A 24,305-nucleotide genomic window follows, 5' to 3' on the forward strand; every position below is an offset into this window, starting at 1 on the left:
GTCCTGTGCTTTAAAAGGAGGTTTGGGTCCAAATCACTTTCCATAATATGCAACCCCCCTCTCTGAGCTGCTGTCTAATATTTAGGCTACTGATATTATTGGATTCCGGCTAAAATGTGCTTATATTTGGAAAATTAAAAAGGAACGTTTTTTTTAACAAGTCTGTAAGAACTAAGAGTAGGACAGGCACAGCACTGAGGTCATATTATATGTGTATTTAATTATATGAATGCATTGGTGCGTCATAATTTGAATGAAAGGGCACAGTGGCAAGTCAGTTTTAAAAAATGTTTCCATATCAATTTTACTGCAATCATGTAGCAGGAAATAGCCTAAGTTTGTGACCACATTTATTCATTTTACTTCTATGTTCTGAAAAAATATAGTATCAGATCAGATACATATTATAATAGAGTGGAAAAATATTTTTATTTGATTAATAATACTACTATTTTTGTAAATAAAGATTTGCCAATAATTAAATATTTAAAAATGTTACAACTTAATTTTGAGATTGGATTTAAATGTATTATTATTTTTATTGTTGTTATTATTATGGCCATTATTTGTTTGTTTGTACCATGCGTACTTAAAACGCACTTATTTTCTTATTTCTTTCTATTTATAATTAAACGCACTGACTTCCTTCAAATTTCCTGGTTCGAACAGGAAATTGTGCAAAAGTCCGCTTGTGTTTTAAAGAGCATTTTGGGAAATGTAGTTTACAGCATAGATAATTCCTCTCACATTGCAACCATGGGGCTGATGAATAGAACTACAACTCCCTAAAGCCCTACAGCTCGTATTAGGTTGACGTGTATGTGTTCGTACTGTCGGCGCAGAAACTGAATGAACATCTCTTGTACAGTTATCCATAACAAATTGTGTTGGAGATATGGCGGGAGAAATGTCCATTATAGGTGAGTGTTAATTTGAACTAATGTACCCGGCAAGATACATGTCAAATTTATCCAAAGAATTGTTTGTGTAACGTTACGTTAGCCGTTAGCTAGAAACCGAACTGACGCATCTGGCATGAACGTCCCAAATAACTGACTAACGTTATACGTGGATAACCAGATTGATTACAATGAAATTAGACAGTTAAGTTAGTTATCTTGTCTACCCTGAGACAAAACAGTCAGACTCTAACATAAGCGGATCTTATTCGCAATTTATACAGCTGACTTTCGTTCTTTATATTAACGTTACAGTTGTTACAGCGGCTGTCTCAAAACCTAACGTTAGTTAGCTAGACAGCATTTTGGGCTTCAGGAATATTGTTTAGATAAGTTAGCCACCCTACCAAACGGCATCGTGGTCTTTGCCATGTTTTATTTTTCCACATACCATGTTTTTGGACATATAAGTTACCATGCTATCCTTTGAAATGCTTATGAACGGCATATAACGTTACTGTACATGGTAACCAATTGGTCCTGTACCACAATACGTTTTTGTAAGGGAGCTCACTGCCTGATTTCACCATTAATTTCTTTTCACCAGTAATATATATTTGTATGTCCCTACAGGTTCTGTCATCCTGGCTTTATTCCTAGCAGGATATCTGGGACAGCAATACCTGCCTCCTCCGAAGCCCAGGGTCATTGGTTTAGATCTTGGGACCACGTTCTGCTCAGTGGGAGTGTTTCACCCCGGCACAGGCGATATTGAGGTTATCGAAGATGACAAAGGTCGCAAAAGCATCCCGAGTGTGGTGTCGTTCACCCCTACCGGTGTGTTTTCTGGACATGAGGCCCAGGAATTGTCTGACACAAATCCTCAAAACACAATCTACGATGCCAAGAGATTTATAGGGAAGATTTTTGACCAAGAGACTTTAGAGAAAGAGAGTGCACGATACCCGTTTAAGGTACGCATTTTATACGTTACATTCGTTCATTACTCTTGCAGTATCTCTGACATTTTCTTTTTACTATTTTACAGGTGGTATTCAACAATGGGAGTGCAGAATTCTTAGTCTCTACAAACACCACCTTTACAGTTACTCCTGAATTCATCGGATCCCGTCTCCTCCTCAAAATGAGAAAGATGGCGGAGAAGCAACTGGGAGTTCCTATTAATAAAGCCATCATATCAGTACCGGCAGAGTTTGACGAGAGGCAAAGAAACTACACCATCAGAGCTGCTAACCTAGCTGGTCAGTTTACTACTCACTTCTTAAAGTGTCATGAAACCCTCCCATGTTTTAGCCTTGGTGTTCACATCTGAGAAAAGCTGAAAAAGACTCAAGAAATGGCCGTGTAAAGCTGTGGAAAATTGGGAGTGTAGATGGTGGGAAGAGGGGAGAAAACAATCAATAAAACACAGACCTAAAACACACTCATTATACAGAATAATGAATATTAAAATATGAGCGTTCTCTTGTTGTTAAATAAATTGCGGCGTTCCACACAGAAAAACGCTCTCGTGTGTGTGCTCCGCATATTGTTACAGTCATTATATCTCCCTTGTATTTGCAGTCAAACTCAAACTCTAAACACATCGCGGGGAAAATGCAAACAGCACTTTTTGGTTACTGAGGGAATATACACGTACGACACATGTGCCTGAAGGACAACGACACTTGTCCGTCCCGGAATGTGTCCGTGCGAGTGTCTGTGCCGGAATGTGTCCTTGCCGGAACGTGTCCGGACCCCGCGTCCGTGCCGGTCTCACTGATAGCAGCGGCAACAAGCTCAGCAGCTTGATTTAAAAAAAACACACACATCTCAGCGCTATAATGCCTCTTATTTTACAAAAGAAACTAAATGAATGCTCTGCTAGTTAACTGGAGATATTTTATTTAGTCGTATAATGTACATCCGTGCCGCGAGTTGTTTCAAAATAGTGGTCGGGAGAATATCGACCCTGGAAAAAACCCATATTGCTCCACGACGTGTCAGTGTCACCGTACGGTCGCTTTGGCCAGGTGGTATTTATAGCGTAGGGGGCGGGACGCTTTACATTCTAGAGAGCATTTGATTGGACAGAAGATGTGATGAAAAGCTGAAGTCCGCAGTGACGTTATAGAAATCCGTGATCCATTTTAGCGGAAGTGAGGGACTGTATGTTTTGAATGGTTATATCTCCTAAATGTGAATTTTGTCAATGATTTGATTTCAGGGGGCCTTTAACATCTCAAAATATATATTTTAGGGTTTCATGACCCTTTCAGGTGCGGTCACATTTAATATTTTTCTTCAATTTCTTCCATACTACGCTATCTTTTTTTGCACACAAAATGTTGCTGAAATTTCACTTATGTCACCACACCTTGTGTGACAGCGACAGCTTAGTTATGCCTTTCTATTGAAATGATTGAAAATAGCCTGCTGATAATGTTCTGGTTAAAATCTATAACAGTTCAATGATCAATAGTTAAATGAAATGATCAATCTTTTATCCAGGGATGGACATTCTGCGGGTGATCAACGAGCCCACGGCGGCAGCAATGGCTTATGGACTGCATAAGGCAGAAGTGTTTAATGTGCTAGTGGTGGATCTTGGAGGAGGAACACTAGACGTGTCACTTCTCAATAAGCAGGGTGGCATGTTCCTCACCAGAGCAATGGCAGGTGAGTCTGATTGTGATTGACATTATAAATGTCAGCACAGAGATTTTACTGTGGGAGATATATATTTGTGGCTATTAATGGGCAGAATTACTTTACTTGCTTAACTGTGTATGTATAGTTGTTTATGGTTGTCAACAGGCCAGGGCCGTCCTTAGGGCGCAACTGGTGCAACTATTCCACTCTTTAAGTAATTGTTGCACTTATACCACACTTATTCATTTAATTATGAATTATACACGTGGGGATTTTTTTGTTGTTGTTGGGTGGGGGTGTTTATGAATGTATGTCTGAAAGAACTGTCTCAGAAAACTTTCCATGGCATTTTCTTTTCATCCTACCTCTGTATAATACCTAATACTGTGGTTTATAAGCACACTGCTTTTCCATAAGCTCCACCTACTGCCAAACAGTGAATTTGCATTTTCATTCAGCCCGTCTGCCGTTTTTGCTCAGACGCATTATATATGAGATGCATAATAATAGTTTAACATTTTGACTCATACCTTTTCCTAAAAATGGTTTTAATTTTTTTTTACTGTTCATGACTACTAAATCGTATCTACAGAGACGGCAGCCAATGAGTGTGAGGATTGTCTCTGACGGTGGAACACCACCTGCCACGGCATTTCTTCATGGCAAAATCTATTTATTGAGCGGAGAGACACACCACTTAAAAACACTTTCTATAGAAAACCTCATGTGGGTGTATTTAATATTGCTTTTTACTTTGCGTTTAATTGTATTGTACTTAATGTCATTAAATTAAAATATCATGGAAATTTCTAGTCAATATAAGTTGTTTTCTAGTTCTGCTCAGTTCTACAATATTTGTTGTCTGGTTATTATGTTTTGTGAGTCTTAAATCTTTAAAGTGATTTATTTCAATAATTTTCTGGTCATCACAAATGAATGGAAAATCATTGAAATTCATGGTCTAGAATATGGAGGTTGTTACCCTGGTTATGAACTTTTTTTTTAAAGACTAATTTTCCTCCAGGCTCAGTGGTTTGACCTCAATGGGTATTTAGGTTGCAAGGTTTTGGGTAATACTCTCTCACTGAAACCTCACTGACATTTAACACGCATGGAAATGATGCCACATCAGGTGCACAAGCCTCATCCTGTTTCAGCACGTGATTAACACGCGTCTTTATCTCCATAGGTAATAACAAGCTTGGAGGGCAGGACTTCACCCAGCGTTTGTTGCAGTTCTCCATGGAGCGAGTGCGGCAGCAGTACGGCGTGCCCGCTACTCTTAAAGAAGACATCCACCTTCTCCGACAGGCTGTTGAGGCCGCCAAACTCAACCTCACCCAGGACACTAAAGTTCATCTCCGAGTTCCTCTTCACCTGCAGACAACAGGAGAGAACGGAGCACAAGAGGAAAAAGTCCTGTTTCAGGAGAAGCTGACGCGGGAGCTCTTCGAGGAGCTCAATGCGGATCTCTTCCAGAAGATTCTGGCACCCATTGAGACCGTCCTCATAGAGGGCCATCTAGAGAAAGAGGAGGTGGATGAGATTGTCCTAGTCGGAGGATCTACAAGGATCCCCCGCATTAGACAGCTCATCAGTCAGTACTTTGGGAAGGACCCGAACACCTCCGTGGACCCTGACCTGGCCGTGGTGACCGGGGTGGCCATTCAGGCAGGCATCATGGGCGGCTCTTGGCCTCTCCAGGTCAGCGCAATTGAAATTCCCAACAGGCACCTTCGCAAGACCAACTTCAGCTGATTGGTCGAGAGACTTGAACTGCTGCTTGGGCATTTGTCACATGACCGATCTGTGCCAACAAGCCAAAAAACTGGTTAAACGACATGTTTAATGTCTTTGCTTCCTCAAATGCATTAGCTTTGCAATGAATTGGGCCAAACGCAATGGCTACTAGAGCATTCGTTCTTAATGTCTGGAGAATCACAATTTGTATGTTTATCTTCTGAACAGATGCAGAGTATTTATTTAGATTTTCATTATATAAATAGCATTGAGAGAATGTTTTTCTCCTGTTATCCCGAGCAAGTGTCTGCTTGGGACAATATCGGTTAGTTTGTTGCCATCTGTGTGCCTAACTGGTACTAACTGTGCAATAAGTCTTTTACAACTGGTTTTGGCAGGTTTAATGATGTTGTATTCAGGGAAGCAGCTGTTTGTATATGACTGAATAATCATTCCATCCTCAGCTAGTTATTTATTTATTTATTTTGCAGAGGCTAGTTGTCTTTAACAGCTAGCTTAGCTTTCTGTCTACTTGTGCCTTTTTATTATTTACACATTTAAATGTGTTTGATAGACTAATCATAGTCTGATTATTTTATTTTTAAAAACTTGTCTTTTTATGCAAGTTTGTTTTGTTTTTCTAATAGAGTTAAATAGTGTTGTAGTAAACAGTAACTGCCAACTATTAAATACAAATCATCTAAAATGTACCAGCATGACCGTGGTATTAAGTTTAAGAAATATTCAAACTGAAACTTTTTACAATTTAAGTTAATTAACAGATTTAGATTTCACACTTAAAGTTTCATATTCTATTTTTTCTGTCCATATATATTTAACCTTATGGACAAAAAAAATGCTAAACAATTTTTTCTGTGTTTGCCTGTTCCGTTTACATAATACTAAATGCTCAATATTGGAGGTGAAAATCAATTATGACAAGTGTAAACTTAAGTTTATTGCACTTTACATATGTCAGAGTCCAGAACACAGTAAATAAGTCAAAAGGGAAAAATGATGATACATTTATCAGTGTGAATGCATATCCAAACATTTCCTGTAACTCTGTTCAAAATATTGAATTATTATAATTCTATTTTTGTAAAAGTCCTGTACGGTTTTATGTGTCATTAAAATCCTTTAACTTTTGCTACTGTGCAAAGAAATACAAACACTGTAAAATCTGCAGAGTTTTTTTTTTATTGACTGACCTCTGAAACACATCATAAAAACATCAACCGGCACAATCGTTCAGCCCCGTCCTCTGTGTGACAGCACAACCACTGTAAACAATGTCACATCTCACATTTACAATATTAAGTCTGGGGTCAGGGCACCTCAGCAACAGGAAGCCCTGTACAAAGTATGCAATACATGAAAAGCTACTTAAACAAGAGGGTTGACGCTAAAATTATAATTTAAGAGATTAAAAAAGAAAAGTCACTGAACAACATTCAAACACTTTTTATTATAGGACAGTGTCCAAGTAATATTGCACGGCATCGAAACTCCAAGCCAGCTTTCCTTATAAACAGTGTTCAACTACAGCCTAAACTAAACTTTTGGTTTCTGTAATCCCCCACTCCAAACTAATTAGGGGATTTATTTCGTTTTTCTTACATCAAACCACAGGTATGTATGCAGAACATGTGCCTAAATGTTCCATGTATTCTGGCATCATACCGACCAAGATGATAAGGCTGGGTGGTTTCAAATGAACCACATGCTAAATAGGTGGAATATCAAACACGGTAAATATCACTGGAGGGCTAAAGGCAGGCACTCTGTAAACACCTGTTAGTTCTACAAAATTTACAACCGTTTGAACAGAAGGCATCATTAGACTGTGAATATCACATCAAATCAAGGTCTAGAAATAAAAAACAGCTGGCATTATATATATATACGTTATACTCCACATTGGCTGGCTATGGAAGATTAGAAAAAAATTAAATCCCCAAAAACCGATAGATAAAATCCACTATATTATCACAGGCATGCTTGCAATACGAAGCAAGTAACAGGCATTCCAGCATCCTCAAGCGTTACGTGGGGGAAGAGGCCACAGATTTGGTAATAGTCAGAAAAACCACACTTCATACTTCTCTTATTGTCCAGAATTTAGAACAAGCAACTTAGCGGAAGGAAAAAAGAAAAAGAAAAAAAAAACTGTACAAGAGTCCATCATCACCAGTAGACTAAGAGTTAAGTCAGTAGTCAGTTCAGAGGATACACCACAAGTTGGTTCAGGATGTGATGTATTTTTTTCACTCCATGAGTCAATGAGCAACGCCTTAATTGGTGTAATAGTTAAATCCATTTTCCATGTATGGTTCATCGCTGCTGACTCCGTTGCTCACCTCTGTGGAAAAAGAAGAAAGGCGGCAATAAAAATTAAGTTTAACATCCATGACGTTTGCAAGACGATGCAAAATCGTGAACCGGGCATCTTTAAACACACTTGAGACACACCGGCTCTGTTCCAAACCTTAGTGAGCTGCCTACGTAGTCTGCATTGTATGAGGCGTCAGGTGTGCTTCTTTTTCAACCTTGTAAGAAATGTTTTTTGCCTTAAAACCTTGGCCAAATTCAGTAAGTCGGTATTACACGCATTACAACAAGCAAGAAGTTTTTCACTCAAAATAACATTTATTCACTTTTAGTCAAGGTTAGTTGTTATTACTTTTATTCAACAATATCAATCGAAAACAGTTTCATATGACTAAAAATGTACATTTTACTCATTATTGTGTTTTTGTGCTGATTTGTTCATTAGCTTAGCTGGATGCTAACATCAGAAGTCTCTCATATTCAGACAAAATTGAGGGAAACTTTTTTCATTCAGTACGTTTACTCAGTAAATCTAAAGAAATTGCTCAAATTAAAAGACATTTATAATGTTACAAGAGATTTCTATTTTAAATAATTGATGTTCTTTTGAACTTTCTATTCATCAAAGAATCCTGAAAAAGATCTCAGTTTCCACAAAAAATTCAAATATCACACCGATTTCTGAAAAACACTGTTGATATTTAAAATCCACACCCAAACAAACACACACACAAACAAATATTCACAAAATGATCTGTTTAGTTGTAGTTGATTTAAATTTTCAACAGCATTAAGCAGAAATCGCTTACTACACCTTTAAGCAGCACAACTGTTTTCAACATTGATATTAAAATAAATGTTTCATCACCAAATCACCATATTAGAAGGATTTCTAGTGGTTCAACTTAATAATAACGCTTTATTAGAAGGTATAGCTGCCTAATATGTAGTCTGCACACTTGAAACAGAGCTGTAGATGTTCTTTTTGAATTCCACACATCTGAATGATCCTCCCCCTCGTACTCACCATACGCAGCCCACAGTTACCCTGGCCAGTGATGCTACAGATCATTCAGTCTGTGGGATGTCAGCGGAGAATGGATGGATGGATGGATGAATGGATGCAGGAAGAGACAGGACGGTGGCAGGCAGTAAGAGACAGGAGGGAGAGGGGAGGGATTCGGGAATGAGATGGAATGGGATGCGGAGACAGACAGTAGTGGAAGACTCAAACCCAGGAGGTGGACAGCTACTGTGGCTGACCTTAAAAACACACAGAGGCATGCGAACACTGTTGGGACACATGCACACACAAAGCTAATCCAGAAATACAAATGCATGCAACATGTGTTATGTGTACAGTTAACCCTGTGAAGGCTGACATTTGAATTGTGCCCAAACAGAGCAAACTTGTTTGTTTTTTCTAAAGTAAGATTGTTATTCAGAATGGCAGCCGCGAGTTGCGCCCTCTACTGGACAGACGTCAATTTGCATTTCCTTCAGCCTGAGGTTTATTCATGTCACTTTTGGTGTGAAAGGGCGCAATATTCTAACACAACACGTTACTTTTAAAAGTAACTTTCCCCGACACGGTTTATTTATATTTTAATCTGCAATTCAATTGACTTAATCCATGGACCAGTTAACTAACATATTTAACTACAATGTAACTTCTTCAGGTTTAAGTTCTTTATCGTTCAGCTCTTTGGACTTTCTCCAAGTTTGTTCCTAACGTTCCTGGCGACGTAATAGTTTTCTTACTGTAACTTGGGCCTCAACATGAGTTTCTAGCCATTTATCAAATGTTTTACTCACTATATATTATAATTAATAGTGACTCCCTTCAGTTTTGAGTCACAAGATGGTGCTAATGAGCTTGGTCGTATGAAAAGTGAGACATTGTGGAGTAATAAATGAGACATTAAATAAATGTAAATGTTGCACCAGTACATGTACAATGGTGAAATATGTAGTTTAACAGTAATTATTACACATTTTGATTGCTCAATAAGCTCTTTCTCACACACACACACACACACACACACACACACACACACACACACACACACACACACACACACACACACACACACACACACACACACACACACACACACACACACACACACACAGTATGAGAGGTGTTTTGGTGGCTCTTACCAGAGAAGATGAGCTTCTCCTTCATGATGTTGACATCTCTGCTGGATCTCCTGACAGCTGCGCTCAGCATGATCTGCTCTGGGTTGTAGCTACGCATCCCACTCATTCTCCACCTGTGATCACGTGCACACACAAACACACACGTACACAAACCGCACTTAGTGACCATAGCCAAACAGAGAATGCGTTGTTACAGCTGACTCCGCTAATAAAACATTCATTTTTGATTTATAATCCCAGTGTTGACAAATCAAATCAACTCATGAATCTCATGGTGATTTATTAACGTAATTGGTAGACACTAAGATATGGTACAACGTATTTGGGTTCAGTAAAAAATGTATACTTTTATTCAGCAATGTTGCATTAAATTGATCAAAATTGACAGTAAAGCTATTGCTAATGTTATAGATTTTATATTTCAAAGAGTCCTGAAAGAAAAAAATGGTTTCCACAAAAATATTTAGTTGTTGTTTTCAACACTGATAATAATAAGAAATGTTCCTTCAGCAGAAAATAATCATTTTAGAATGATTTCTGCAGGATCATGTGACACTGAAGACTGGAGTAATCATGCTGAAAAATTCCGCTTTGCCATCACAGGAAGAAATTACATTATAAGTATATTGAAATAGAAAACAGTTCTTTTAAATTGTAATAACATTGAACAATATTACTGTTTTTACTGTATGTTTGATCAAATTAATACAGACCTGGTGAGCATAAGGTACTTCTTTCAAAAACATTTTGAAAAAATCTTACTGACCCCCAAAATATTTGAATGCAAGTGTATGAATAATTTACTAAACTCTTAAGACTTTGTTTTTTTATTTTTTGTATGAACCAAAAACAAGCATGTTAACCTATAGTGACCATCTGTTATACAAAGTATGTTTTTGTTCCTAATATCCAACACCATCTGTCACAACATTTTGGAGTGTTGTTGGCTCAAAACAAGTCAAGCTCTCAAGTCAAGCCTATTGATGACCTTGAAATATAAATGTAATTTTTTGGGGGGGAGGGAATACTTCTCTGCAACAGTAGAAAATGACTTTTGCAGAAACAAAAGCAGCTAAATGTAATTGTCAGTCAATTGTGATTGTTGCTCATTCCGTACTCATCCAGTTTAGTATCATAGCAAAATCCTAAAAGTGTATTTCCTGTATAAACCTGAATTAAATATGAATTATATGTTAAGTGATGAACAGTGATAATAAAGTGTAATCACGTGGGCTGTGGTTTAGTGAGAAGAGTTAGTCATAGCATTGACAAAATCCAGGTCAAACAAAAGATCCAGGCAGATAGATTGAAAGAAGGGCAAGAGAGGGAGATATGCACTGGCAGCGTGGGCCAACAGTGCTGACCCAATTACCTGATTATGTGATAGCTGAGAGATGCCAGAATACAGCAGAGAAGAGGAGCATGCACGTCAGGCAGAGAGCAAGAAGAAGAGGAGGAGAGGTGGAAGAAAAGGGGTAAAAGAAAGGGAGAGAATCAAGAGGTCAGTTCAGAAAAGCAGATGCAAATGTCACTATGGCAAGCGCAGCAAACGTAGAGGATCCAGAACCCCACAAAACCATGAGTTGTCATTTCACACGTTAACCAGTGATGCGGATCTGGAACATTCAACATTATAATGATCAATAACCGGTGAGTATGCTAAACATCCAATACAACATCAACGCAAACACATTTTCTTCTTATTTCTTCGAAGCAAAGTGATGTAATGTACTAGAATTTACAATCTAGATGTTTTAAGAGTGACTTTAAACAACCTTTAGCTTTCATTACATTCAAAGTCATATTTTCTTGTTGACCAAAATTGTACTGTTTGGGGAATTTAAACAGTAAAAAAACAGCAAGTTCATGCAGAACATACATTTGAATATATCTCTTTAGTAGTAAAAACTAAATATTTATATACAGGATACTCTTACTTTCTATAAACATTAATATTTCTATTTGCTAATGTTGTATTGCTTGTAATGTAGATGAGATTGAAAGGATTTAAATTGAGATGAATATTTAATATTTCATTAAAGTATGTTAGTGTATAAAATAAGAACTAAGATATTGTTGTGTTAACTAAAACTAGATATAATTTTGTTTTAAATATATATATATATACAGTTTAATCTGAAATAATTTTAAGTTGTCGTACTAAAGCTAATGAGCTAACGCACGCACACACCCAAGTCATTATTTTGAATAGAACATCATCATAATGTAAAGCACACCATGTCAAACAAGTGGACACTTACTTCTGGAAAATAAATATTCCCAGAACTACAGCAAAGGAAATGAGATCAGTGGAGATCCATATCAAGCAGTACTCGTCTGGAGTCTGGAAAGACACAAATGCTAGTGAGGCACACACACACATACACACACACCACTAGATGGTGCAGGAGAAATTGATAGTGCAGCCAATGCTGTACAATGCATATAAAACAGCTCCTGAATATTATATAGAGTAAATTTGATCAATATATAATCTAAACAAAATATGACATTAACTCAATTAACATATTTACTATATTTGCTTTATATTCTAGTAAAAAAAATAATAATAATAAAGCAGTATGCTTTTATTTTGAATAAAGGCCAGAGCAGCAGATGTTGACCAATTCTTTTTCTAAGGCATTGTCTAATGAAGAACCTACAAGCAGAAGAGGGTTTGTACCATGAGCCAGAGCGGATAGTGCATCTTCCTCAGCACCTGCGGGGCTTCAGAGGAGACGGACGACACCCCACTGCACCACAGCAGGGAATACAGCCACGGGGCGTTCACCGAATACAGAGTCAGACTGATGTTGTTCTCATTATACAGCCTATTCAATTAAACACAGATATGAGATGAGCTTTTACACACTTGACTGGGGACTAAAAGCCTATTCACACCAACTATTCACACCAGCTAAATTGTGCTCTGGAATAGCAACATAATATAGCTTGTGTTTGTCTAAACAACTGCATTTCCGTTACATTACACTAGTGCAGCAGACACTGCAGCTTTTGTTCCCAAACTGTCCCTTATCGTGTAATGTGGATGTTGTAAGTGAGACCAGGTGTTTGTAAGTAGGGCAGAGGCCTACCGGACGTCCTGCACAGAGGCCTGGTTGTAGCGCAGCAGGACCCTGCTGATGTCTGTATGATGGAGTGTGTCGAGAGGCAGCTTCTGTACTGAGGTCTGCTGTAAACCCGGAGCAACCCGCCTCACCATCTCCCTGTTACTGTCCACCGTCCACATCACCTACACAAACACACACACAAAACAGGTCAATGTGAGAAGGGGAATACAAGCTATGGAATAATGATACGCAATTAACTCTGTAAAGCCTGACATATAAAGTAATACATATAAAGAAAAAATCAAATTATAAATTTAAAAAGTATCATGAATAAGATTTAAATAAGATTAATATGACAATATGGAACTCATATTCAAGGAGGTTAAAATATTCAGAGGCCCAAATTGAGCAAAACAAAACAAACATATAATGCATTGCAAAACTATGAAGATGTACACATGCTCCTCAAAATCCAGATGTATCATATTTGATACTCGTATTTTAAGATTTTTCATAGAATTCTGTATGGATAATCATCTTGAATCATCAGTGTTCATCTTAAAATATTACTTACATCTTACAATATAAACGTTATTATTACGTTTACTTTATAAAAATCAGTTAAGATTTCACAGCAAAAAGACACATGTACCACAACCTGAAGGTGAACATTTTTACTATTACGGTATATTAAAAGGCTTTTTGCTTGCTGAAAAAAGTATAAAATATCAATCAGATGACAGCAGGCATGTAGTGGATTGTGTAAAACAAGTGTTCACGCAAAGTTTTGATTATGTTGATCATTTAGGAATTAACTTATCTAATATGATACAGTAGGCTTTATAATGTTACAGCCATAATGTAATTAGTTTTACTCACAGCTAGGGGGCGCGACTACACAACCATATAAAACAGGGACAAACTAAAGGTATCTATTTCAACCCCAGGCCAAGGACGAATGCGATTTCCAGTAGCATATCAAAGGTGAGTATCACTCCCTCAAGAGACTAACCTGCCGTTGTGGTATTCCTGACCTCAGAACAGTGTCCAGGGTGAGGTTGACCCAGTCCAGGTGGTGGGGGTGATTGGGCGGTGGTCTGCGCAGAGTGAATACAGCCGAGCTCTTGGATTTAGCCGCTAGTTTCAGCATTTGCTCCAGGCTGCACACTGTCTGGTTCCCCACCGACAAGCGCTCGGATGCTGACATGTACTGTACAGTCCAGAAAGGATCATCCTGCGTTCAGTGGAAATCAGTTAGTCAAGATATACATACTTATACTAACGTAAAAAATGCAAACTTAAAAGTCAAAAGAAAACGAGGACATTTAGTCTAAATGATGAAGCTATGACACTGTGCTTCATTGCATTGAAGTCCACTTATAATTGGAGTAAATGTCAAATTTAAAATTGACATAACCCTTAGAGATAAACAGACCATTTTTGTTACTGTACCTTTAAGATATATATATGCAAATGATATCTGTTATAACTGGCTAATCACTTTGCATGAAATGCAGTATAGTTATTGTTCATTAGGTTGGGGTGATTGCACAAAACTAACAGTGGTCGATGTATTTGTGGGCGAACATATACTAATGTGCTGACATCATAACTGTGAAATGTTTTATCCAAATGACCTGTTTTGCAATACAATTTCCCTTAATGGTCAAGAGAGAGGCTTAGTGTGAGTATGAAAGTACATCTACATATTAGACTGAAGTCCCCAATCCCCATTAAAATGTAAAAACAATCTTCAGTGTTGCAATAAATAAATGCAAATTACTAACACTACATCTGTATTTCAGCGGTTATTGTAGACATTGTTTAGAGCCAAAACGGCCCATACCTTCAGAAACCACTGGCCAGCGTTCAGTGAGCTCAGATCAGTCCAGTTGAAGAGTGAAGCATCCTCATTCTGTCTCTCTGGGAACACACTCCTCACGTTTGTGGTTCTCCTCAATGTCCGGTCTCTCATGAGGAACGGCACACCATCTAGACTACAGCCAAAGCCAGAGTTACTCCGCAGTGTGTGATTAGACAGCACTTAGATGCAACTGAGAAAGTGCTTCCATTAGGGCTGAACCTGCCAGCACTGCTGGGTAATATTCAACGATAAGAGAGTGAATAAAAGAGGTGAGTGGACTTACTGTACGCTGTGACTGGCAGAAGAACATCTGTACGGACTTATTGCAATAGTGGGATTCTTGTACAATCGAAGTAGTATTATTTTTCATTTGGCCTTTTTACAAAGGGGAACCAATAAACTGAGGTTTAATGAATTGAAAGAGCGCAATGGTGGAAGTTTGTGTTTGAACCTTTGGGTTACCAGACAAGATAATTTAACCTCTAAGCCACATCAACCCATTTCATTTGAATATGGTTTTATACCAGTGCCACCACCTCTCAATGAAATTAAACCAGATGTTCCCAACCAAAGCAATGTGTTGCCTGAAACAACCAATCCCAAGGCAGTAATGGCCCACAAGACTACATTTCCAATTGCATTTATTTGTATAGTGTTTCTTACAATATATATAGTTCTTTAAACTGACTCGACTGTTTAAACATTGCAGCTGTATCATTGCAACACAATGGTCAAGATGCTATCAGGAGAAAAAAAAATAATATTTCAATGATGAATTTAAACATTTTACAAATAGATTTTAAAGGATTACAAAAAATTATTTGCAGTAATTGTTTGCAGTGTTTTTAAAAATGAGGTCAAAATTATTTTTGTGGTAATCAACATTATGCCAGAGAATGATTCTTTCCATATAAAGCTTGTTTTTGAGATATCTCAATCAAAAAAATCTTGAGTGATGACTCTCTTTAACCAAGATAAATGACAACACAACAACAGATGGACAATTTCTGCTCCATTATCTAAAGATGTGCAGGCAGAGTAGATTATAGCTTAAAGGGGCTTCTTTATAAAGTCTTCCTGTCTGTCCCAGTGTTCAATTACTATGTGCTCCCTGGGTTAAAGAGACGTCACGACTCATGCCAACCTCTCATTATAGCAGTCTCGCTCTGCCACACAAGGATTCACACTTAGAAACACACACTGTGGCCTTGTGCCTTTAGACACACACTGCTCTGTATAATCTATTGATTGAACTGTACCAAGAGGAGAACCAGACAGAATGAAATGTATGAATACCTGATGGTCACATCCGCCTCCAACCCACTAACATTTCTCTGCAGAGCTCGGTTGAAGGATAGAAGAGTGTTCTCTGGAGCGAGCTGAACAAGAGAGGGAAAAAGAAAAGAAGAAGAAAAAAACTCTTTAAAAATTAAGAAGTGGATATGATACAAAGATTAAAATACTGCATACTTGAACCCTATGGAAGCAGCAGAGGAAAGAGCATTGTTAAACAAAATGTGAGACTCTTCTCACCCTGGAGCTAGGCAATAGCAAAACATCTTCCTTGTTGTTTGTATATAAATCAATAACTCCTCTCAGAGGTTCACAGAGTGCTTGAGGGCCAGACAGATGCACAATATGTGTTCATGCTTATGCAACGGCATGCAAGCAGCAACTTGAGATCATCTGAACACAGCGGGTCTACATGTGACAAAATGCAGAATGAGGGTGAGATGCTTCCTTTGAAGCACAAGAGAATGAGGAGAGGAATATATTACGGGTCAACAGGATCAGTGTGAGTGTGCCTTTGGAGAGGACTTATGGTTATGACCCTCATCTCAGAATTCTGGCTTTTAAAGCCATGGTGGTCAGTTCCACACCTATGATCTCAAACCGGCACCCTCAATGTGTTTTCAACCCAAGTTTGGGTGTTAACAGCTGTAGCTAGGAGTGGCAGAAGACAATTACTTGAAGTTCCTCCAAACTAAATTGTTCACTAATAAGGTAGCAGAAACGTTACATAACACTGCTGCTAGAAAGACGCATAAGAACGCTGAGATGTTATTACCAATTATATTTCTCATTTATTTTTCTGTAGCCATATTCAGAAGCGGACCAATTTTTCAGACGGGGAAATTAGGTAGATTTGTGTTTTTCACAGATGACTTTAATCCAGAGCAATTAAACATCTTAATTGTAAACATTTTCACACACGAGAAAATTACACACACAAACAACCTGTCAAAAGTTTGAAATAATTAGAATTCTTTTACGTTTATTAAAAATAAGTATCTTATGTTCACCAAGGCTGTATTAATTTAAAGAAAACACAGTAAAAAATAGTAATATTGTGAAATAATCTAAATATTACAATTTAAAGGAACTGTTTTTTATTTTAATATACAGTGTATAAAAAAATTTGATGGCAAGGCTAAATCTTTATAGACATTCCTTCTGTCACATGATCCTTCAGAAATCATTATAATATGCTGATTAGGTGCTAAATTAGTGACAATTATAATTATCTATGTTAATATATATATACATACACATATATTGTATAATAATTCAATTGTGAGCTACACATACACTCAAAAAGTCCAATTCCAGCTGAATCAGTACATGAAATAATGGATGTCCTATATTCATACCTTAAAGTAGCTCATAAAACTAATCCTGTCCAAATACTGCATTTGACTACAAATTTACAACAGCATTTGCAATTTTTTTCTGTGCCACTATCAAACAAAAATAACATCAACACATATAAAAAGTGCATTTGCCATAACAGAGCACAATACACCACTGATACACACGAGTGTATTGAAAACCCTTCATAACCACCAAACCTTGAACAACGCCTACACAGAGATTCTCACTGGCTCTTACCAGAGTTATATTTAGCTATGACAAGCCAGGGAAAAGAAATATGAGAAAGATAAATGAAGAGAGAGAAAGAAAAAGAGAGAGAAAGAAAAAGAGAGGGAAAGTGAGGGATGGAAAAAGACAGAGGAAAGAGATAGAGGCCTAGCGAGAGAGAGAGAGAGAGAGAGAGAGCAAGGACCAAACTGCCTCCAGCAATCTGTGATGTAGCCTGAGCTTGATGTAGCATCTAGGGAAGACAGGAAGTGCACAGCACAATGTTGACTATTTGGCAGCTTACCATTGGAGCTCCTTGATGGCCGATGATGGCGGGTGCCGCTTTGAGACTCCCACGCTCCATAATGCAGGGTGAGGTGATTGACAGCGGAATGAAGTACAGCGTGAGGAGAACACTCAAGTAGATGAGGAGAACCATCATCTGGAACCCTAAAGAACCAACAACTTAGTTATCTGAAATTACAACTACGGTACAGCTTTAAAAAAAAGACATAAAATGGCTTTAAATGAGATGTTTTTAAACTATTAATTGTGATTACATGTGTTATGTCATCATCTTTGCAGTGGCTAAGAGGAAATGCCTGAATGAAAATTTTAGCTCAGAACAAGTAACTGTGAATGCTTAGCCAGCACATTTAAAGTGTGCGGTCTCCTTGTACACAATGTGCTTTCCAATATTAGAGCTACTGTAAGTAAATTTATGTTGACAGTTGAGGAGCCATGACAGCAGCTCTCCCGAAGAAGAAAACTGTAGAAGTTTAGGCTAAAATGTGCAACATCTTCCCTTGCAGCAATGCTGGATATATAACATTCTTGCGTTGCACTTTGAATTGCATTCTGAGCACATGATGTGTGGAATTGAGCTTACACAGCTATTTTAATTCACATGCAAAGTTAAATATAAATCTTACAAATGAAGACAAAATACACTTCCATTCAAAAGTTTGGGGTCTTATATTTCATAATAAGTTTTATTTAGCAAGGACGCAATTAAATTAAGTGACAGTGAAGACGTTTATAATGTTAAAACAGATTTCAATTTAAAAAAATAGCTGTTCTTTTGAACTTTCTATTGATCAAAAATATATGCATCTATATTCAATTGATATTAATAATAAATGTTTCCTTGAGTACTAAATCATCATATTAGATGATTTCTGAAGGATCATGTGACACTGAAGACTGATCAGTAATGATGATGAAAATTCAGCTTTGCATCTGAGGAATAAATCACATTTTAAAATATATCCAAATAAAACAGTCATTTTAAATTATAATAAAATTTTGACAATATTACAGTTTTATTGTATGTTTTATTTTTTAAAATACAGCTTTGGTGAGCATTAGGCTTGCTGCGATAGTCGGTGTTACCGGTGTTCAGCCACACACCGATTACATCACTTGCCCACAGCGGTATTCTAATTTGCACACACACCTTCATGGTGTATGCAGTGCCTATTCATTTTGTTAATAAAGCCGACTTGTTTGTTTCGTTATTAAAGTTCAATGTTAAATATAAGCAAGTTTATCACTGTTTTGTTATTGTTTTTCATTAAGAATAATAATGAACCCACCATTCAAGCAATTGCCGCCCCCGAATTGCCGTTAATTCGTAAAATGCAAGCTGGAAAAAGCGAGGTGGAAAGACTGCCCCCATCCACCAAATTAACCGGTGGGAAATTTCCTCAGTCACATCCCTAGAGAGCATAAGAGATTTCTTTAAAAAAAAAAAAATTCTCACCAACCCCAAACTTTTGAACTCTTATGTAGGCTCTGTGTACTGTACGTCCCAGAGGAAGGAAGATACATTTTGTTCTGATTAACTAAATGAGCTGAACCAGTTAAATCTGTGCTTAGTTGAATCAGACGAGCTTGGGTACGGTACTGTCACGGGTATGGTGCGGATGAAGACAGGCAGAGGCACAAAGCTCCAATTCAAACTTTTACTAGAATAAACTTACAAAAACTGGTACAGGCAAGGGTAACACTCTCCATACAACGTAACATAAACAAACATTGACCGACAACTGAAGGGAGAAAGACAGGAACTTAAATACACAGATGACAACGAGTGACGACAGGTGAAGACAATGAAGGGTGATTAACTGATTAACTAGACAGGTGATGAAAATGAACTAATGAAAATGACGACAGAGAGGAAGAAAAACACTGAATGAGAAAAAACAACCTAAAAGTCCATGGACACAACAGAAAACACATTAACAATGTGACAGAACCCCCCCCTCCCCCCAGGCGCGTCCTCGCGCCGTAAAACATCCAAAGGGGTGGGAGGGTGGGCGCCCTGGAGGCTGATGGACAGGTGGCCGATCTGGAGCAGGAAGCCTCCAGGGCGGAGCAGGACGTGCAGGTGGCCAGGGCGGAGCAGGATGAGGGCGTGGCCATGGCGGAGCAGACGGACCCTCAGGCGTCCATGGCGGTGAGGACCCTTCGGGCGGCCATGGCGGTGAGGACCCTTCGGGCGGCCATGGCGGTGAGGACCCTTCGGGCGGCCATGGCGGTGAGGACCCTTCGGGCGGCCATGGCGGTGAGGACCCTTCGGGCGGCCATGGCGGTGAGGACCCTTCGGGCGGCCATGGCGGTGAGGACCCTTCGGGCGGCCATGGCGGTGAGGACCCTTCGGGCGGCCATGGCGGTGAGGACCCTTCGGGCGGCCATGGCGGTGAGGACCCTTCGGGCGGCCATGGCGGTGAGGACCCTTCGGGCGGCCATGGCGGTGAGGACCCTTCGGGCGACCATGGCGGTGAGGACCCTTCGGGCGGCCATGGCGACCGTGTCGGAAGGGCCTCCACGATCCCCTCAGAGGACTTATTGCCCCCCCCCAAAATTTTCTTGGGGAGGTCAGCACTGGACTGGACCAGCGGCGAAGAGGGCTCTGAGCTGACCGGGGCCAGCGGCGAAGGCGGTCCTGGGCTGGACGGGACCAGCGGCGAAGGCACTGGGCTGGACGGGACCGGCGGCGAAGGCTCTGGGCTGGACGGGACCAGCGGCGAAGGCTCTGGGCTGGACGGGACCAGCGGCGAAGGCTCTGGGCTGGACGGGACCAGCGGCGAAGGCTCTGGGCTGGACGGAACCAGCGGTGCAGGAAGCTCTGGGCTGGACGGGACCAGCGGTGCAGGAAGCTCTGGGCTGGACGGGACCAGCGGTGCAGGAAGCTCTGGGCTGGACGGGACCAGCGGTACAGGAAGCTCTGGGCTGGACGGGACCAGCGGTGCAGGAAGCTCTGGGCTGGACGGGACCAGCGGTACAGGAAGCTCAGGGCTGGACGGGACCAGCGGTGCAGGAAGCTCTGGGCTGGACGGGACCAGCGGCGAAGGCTCTGGGCTGGACGGGACCAGCGGTGCAGGAAGCTCTGGGCTGGACGGGACCAGCGGTGCAGGAAGCTCTGGGCTGGACGGGACCAGCGGTACAGGAAGCTCTGGGCTGGACGGGACCAGCGGTGCAGGAAGCTCTGGGCTGGACGGGACCAGCGGTACAGGAAGCTCTGGACTGGACGGAACCAGCGGTGCAGGAAGCTCAGGGCTGGACGGGACCAGCGGTGCAGGAAGCTCTGGGCTGGACGGGACCAGCGGTGAAGGCTCTGGGCTGGACGGGACCAGCGGTGCAGGAAGCTCTGGGCTGGACGGGACCAGCGGTGCAGGAAGCTCTGGGCTGGGCAGCGATGAGGGCTCTGTGCTGGGCAGCGATGAGGGCTCTGTGCTGGGCAGCGATGAGGGCTCTGTGCTGGGCAGCGATGAGGGCTCTGTGCTGGGCAGCGATGAGGGCTCTGTGCTGGGCAGCGATGAGGGCTCTGTGCTGGGCAGCGATGAGGGCTCTGTGCTGGGCAGCGATGAGGGCTCTGTGCTGGGCAGTGATGAGGGCTCTGGCGCAGGATCAGCGGCCTCTGGCGCAGGATCAGCGGGCTCTGGCGCAGGATCAGCGGGCTCTGGCGCAGGATCAGCAGGCTCTGGCGCAGGATCAGCGGGCTCTGGCGCAGGATCAGCAGGCTCTGGCGCAGGATCAGCGGGCTCTGGCGCAGGATCAGCAGGCTCTGGCGCAGGATCAGCGGCCTCTGGCGCAGGATCAGCGGGCTCTGGCGCAGGAAGCTCTGGGCTGGACGGGACCAGCGGTGCAGGCGGCTTGGAGCTGGACGTCAACCGTCCAGGGTCGAAGAGGGACCAAAGCGGAGAATGGTGTCGGGGTCCATCTCGACCACCGCCTCTACTGCGGCCTCCACGGGTCCCGCGAAATCTGGCCAGACGGGTTCCCTCAAACGACCCTCCATGGGCAAAGGCTGGGAGATCTTGGCTCTCCTTGGCCAGGACGAAAATTTTTACCCATTCGTCCATTTTTAGGGGGGTCGGTCAATCTGTCACGGGTATGGTGCGGATGAAGACAGGCAGAGGCACAAAGCTCCAATTCAAACTTTTACTAGAATAAACTTACAAAAACTGGTACAGGCAAGGGTAACACTCTCCATACAACGTAACATAAACAAACATTGACCGACAACTGAAGGGAGAAAGACAGGAACTTAAATACACAGATGACAACGAGTGACGACAGGTGAAGACAATGAAGGGTGATTAACTGATTAACTAGACAGGTGATGAAAATGAACTAATGAAAATGACGACAGAGAGGAAGAAAAACACTGAATGAGAAAAAACAACCTAAAAGTCCATGGACACAACAGAAAACACATTAACAATGTGACAGGTACACAGAAATGAGGAATCAATAGCAGTTTATTAATTTCGGCCCTAATGCTGTAACATGAAACACTAGAGCATTGAGCTAGTGGAGATAGTAATGTGTGTCTGTGTGACGACAGGAATGTATCGATAGGGCTGAAGGATTTCTCTGTGTAACGCTTTAATAATTAACATCTGGTTAATAATGATGTCTAACTGAGAGCTCTAAGTGAATTCGGCTTACTGGTTTTCTCTCCTCGTGCCACCTGTCCCGCCACCAGCCAGGCCAAAGCGGTAGTTGCAGCTAAAGCGCCGATTTGAAGGAAGGGACCAGTAGCCTGAACAAAAATGGAGACATTAATTTATCCTAAATACACAAACATAGACAGAATGAGAGAAAAGTCTAGAGAATTGAGGAACCTTACTTAAAGGGATGGTTCATAATAATTAATTAATTAGTTAAAATAATAATTACTCACCCTCGTGTCGTTCCAAACCTGTAATAATTATGTTTATCTTTGAAACACAAATAAAGATATTTTTAATGAAATCTGAGAGATTTCCATCCCTCTTTTGACAGCCACGCAACTACCACTTTGATGCTTCAAAAAGTTTATAAAGAGATTGTAAAACTAATCCATATGAATTGAATGGTTTAAATAGTCCAAATTAAGGCTTTTACTCACATAAACATTCACCAACTCACACATCAGTTGTAAAAGGAAGCTCAAGCATGTTCGCTTGACTTGCGAGAACCAATGAGGTTTGTTCTCACACGTCAAGCAAGTATGGCTGAGCTTCTGTTTATGTTCACTGATCAATGTTTATGTGAATAAAAGCCTAAATTCAATCTGTTCATCATATAAAGCAATCGTGTCTCTACAGAAAATGTTGGACTAAACCGCTCAATTTATATGGATTAGTTTTAGTTGTATGTAACTTTTTGAAGCCTCAAAGTGGTACCGGTAGTTGTGTTGCTGTCTATGGAGGGACAGAAAGCTCTCAGATTTCATCAAAAAATATCTTAATTTGTGTTCCAAAGATAAACGAAAGTCTTACAAGTTTGCAACGACATGAGGGTGAATAAATAATGACATTGTTTTCATTTTTGGGGGTGAACTAAACCTTTAAAAAAAACATTTTATATATTTGCACACAAGACAAACTTCTAGCCTGAAGCTTACACTATCGTTCAAAGGTTTGGGGTCTGTAAGACGTTTTAATGTTTTTGAAAGAAATCTCTTACACTCACCAAAGCTGCATTTATTTAATGATTTATTTAAATGATTTATGAATAATAATTTATTATGCAGCAAAAAAAAAAACAGTAATACTGTGAAATATTATTGCTTTTTTAAATAAATGTTTTCTATGTTAATGTATTTTAAAATGTAATTTATTCCTGTGATGGCAAAGCTGAATTTTCAGCATCATTACTCCAGTCTTCAGTGTCACATGATCCTCCAGAAATCATTTCAAAATGCTAATTTGCTGCTCAAGAAGCATTTCTTATTATTATCAATGTTGAAAACAGGTGAGTTGTTTAATACTTTTGTGAAAACAGTGATACTTTTTTCAGGATTTTTATTTTATTTTTTTAGATTGCTCAAATGAACAGCATTTATTTGAATGATAAATCTTTTGTAACATTACATATGTATTCACTGTCACTTTTGATCAATTTAATGCAACCTTGCTGAATAAAAGTGTAATTTCCTTCAACAACAACAAAAAATCGTACTGACCCCAAACTTTTGAAGAGTAGTCTAACTAGAAAAACATGTATAGAAAAGTCCCTGACATTTTTACCAGGCTTTTCAGGACTATCTGAAACCTGGAGATCAGATTTCTAAAATATATATATATATATACCTGAAGAGAAATCCAAACTACATCCCATTCCTCTCCCCACATCTGAGTGACAGATATCACGCCAATTATTGTAGCGAGCAAAGCGACTGTCACACCAATCTAGTGAGAAAAACCAGTTCATTCAGTTAAAAGTCATATTGCACAA

The 24,305-nt window shown here is 40.0% G+C and overlaps 2 protein-coding genes across 9 annotated transcripts in view; one reads left to right on the forward strand and one right to left on the reverse strand.

Annotated features, from left to right (window-relative positions):
- The first annotated feature begins 724 nt into the window (after positions 1 to 724).
- hspa13 (heat shock protein 70 family, member 13) lies at positions 725 to 6,481 on the forward strand. Its single transcript, XM_079609228.1, has 5 exons — positions 725 to 920; positions 1,533 to 1,873; positions 1,948 to 2,161; positions 3,411 to 3,578; positions 4,741 to 6,481. The coding sequence occupies exons 1-5, from the start codon at positions 896 to 898 to the stop codon at positions 5,307 to 5,309; spliced, it is 1,317 nt and encodes a 438-aa protein (XP_079465354.1). The 5' UTR covers positions 725 to 895; the 3' UTR covers positions 5,310 to 6,481.
- A 196-nt stretch (positions 6,482 to 6,677) lies between these two features.
- The window catches only part of gdpd5b (glycerophosphodiester phosphodiesterase domain containing 5b), a 49,237-nt gene continuing 31,609 nt past the window's right edge, over positions 6,678 to 24,305 (reverse strand). For 3 of the 8 annotated variants that reach the window (XR_013797115.1, XR_013797116.1, XR_013797118.1), the window contains 12 exons: positions 24,161 to 24,259; positions 22,533 to 22,626; positions 17,881 to 18,026; positions 16,014 to 16,096; positions 14,700 to 14,850; positions 13,866 to 14,087; positions 12,878 to 13,035; positions 12,466 to 12,613; positions 12,044 to 12,126; positions 9,783 to 9,895; positions 8,650 to 8,885; positions 6,678 to 7,653 (listed from right to left, as the gene is read on the reverse strand). Coding sequence is in view for 4 of the 8 variants with exons in the window: in XM_079609224.1 (XP_079465350.1) it covers positions 7,586 to 7,653; positions 9,783 to 9,895; positions 11,155 to 11,169; positions 12,044 to 12,126; positions 12,466 to 12,613; positions 12,878 to 13,035; positions 13,866 to 14,087; positions 14,700 to 14,850; positions 16,014 to 16,096; positions 17,881 to 18,026; positions 22,533 to 22,626; positions 24,161 to 24,259 (1,380 nt within the window). In the remaining 4 variants the exon portion in view is untranslated. Of the gene's footprint in view, positions 7,654 to 8,649; positions 8,886 to 9,782; positions 9,896 to 11,154; positions 11,170 to 12,043; positions 12,127 to 12,465; positions 12,614 to 12,877; positions 13,036 to 13,865; positions 14,088 to 14,699; positions 14,851 to 16,013; positions 16,097 to 17,880; positions 18,027 to 22,532; positions 22,627 to 24,160; positions 24,260 to 24,305 lie in introns of all 8 variants that reach the window. The other 5 variants (XM_079609224.1, XM_079609225.1, XM_079609226.1 and 2 more) reach the window with 3 other exon arrangements.

Source organism: Phoxinus phoxinus (genome assembly GCF_949152265.1).
Source record: "Phoxinus phoxinus genome assembly, chromosome: 4".
NCBI classification, from domain to species: domain Eukaryota; kingdom Metazoa; phylum Chordata; class Actinopteri; order Cypriniformes; family Leuciscidae; genus Phoxinus; species Phoxinus phoxinus.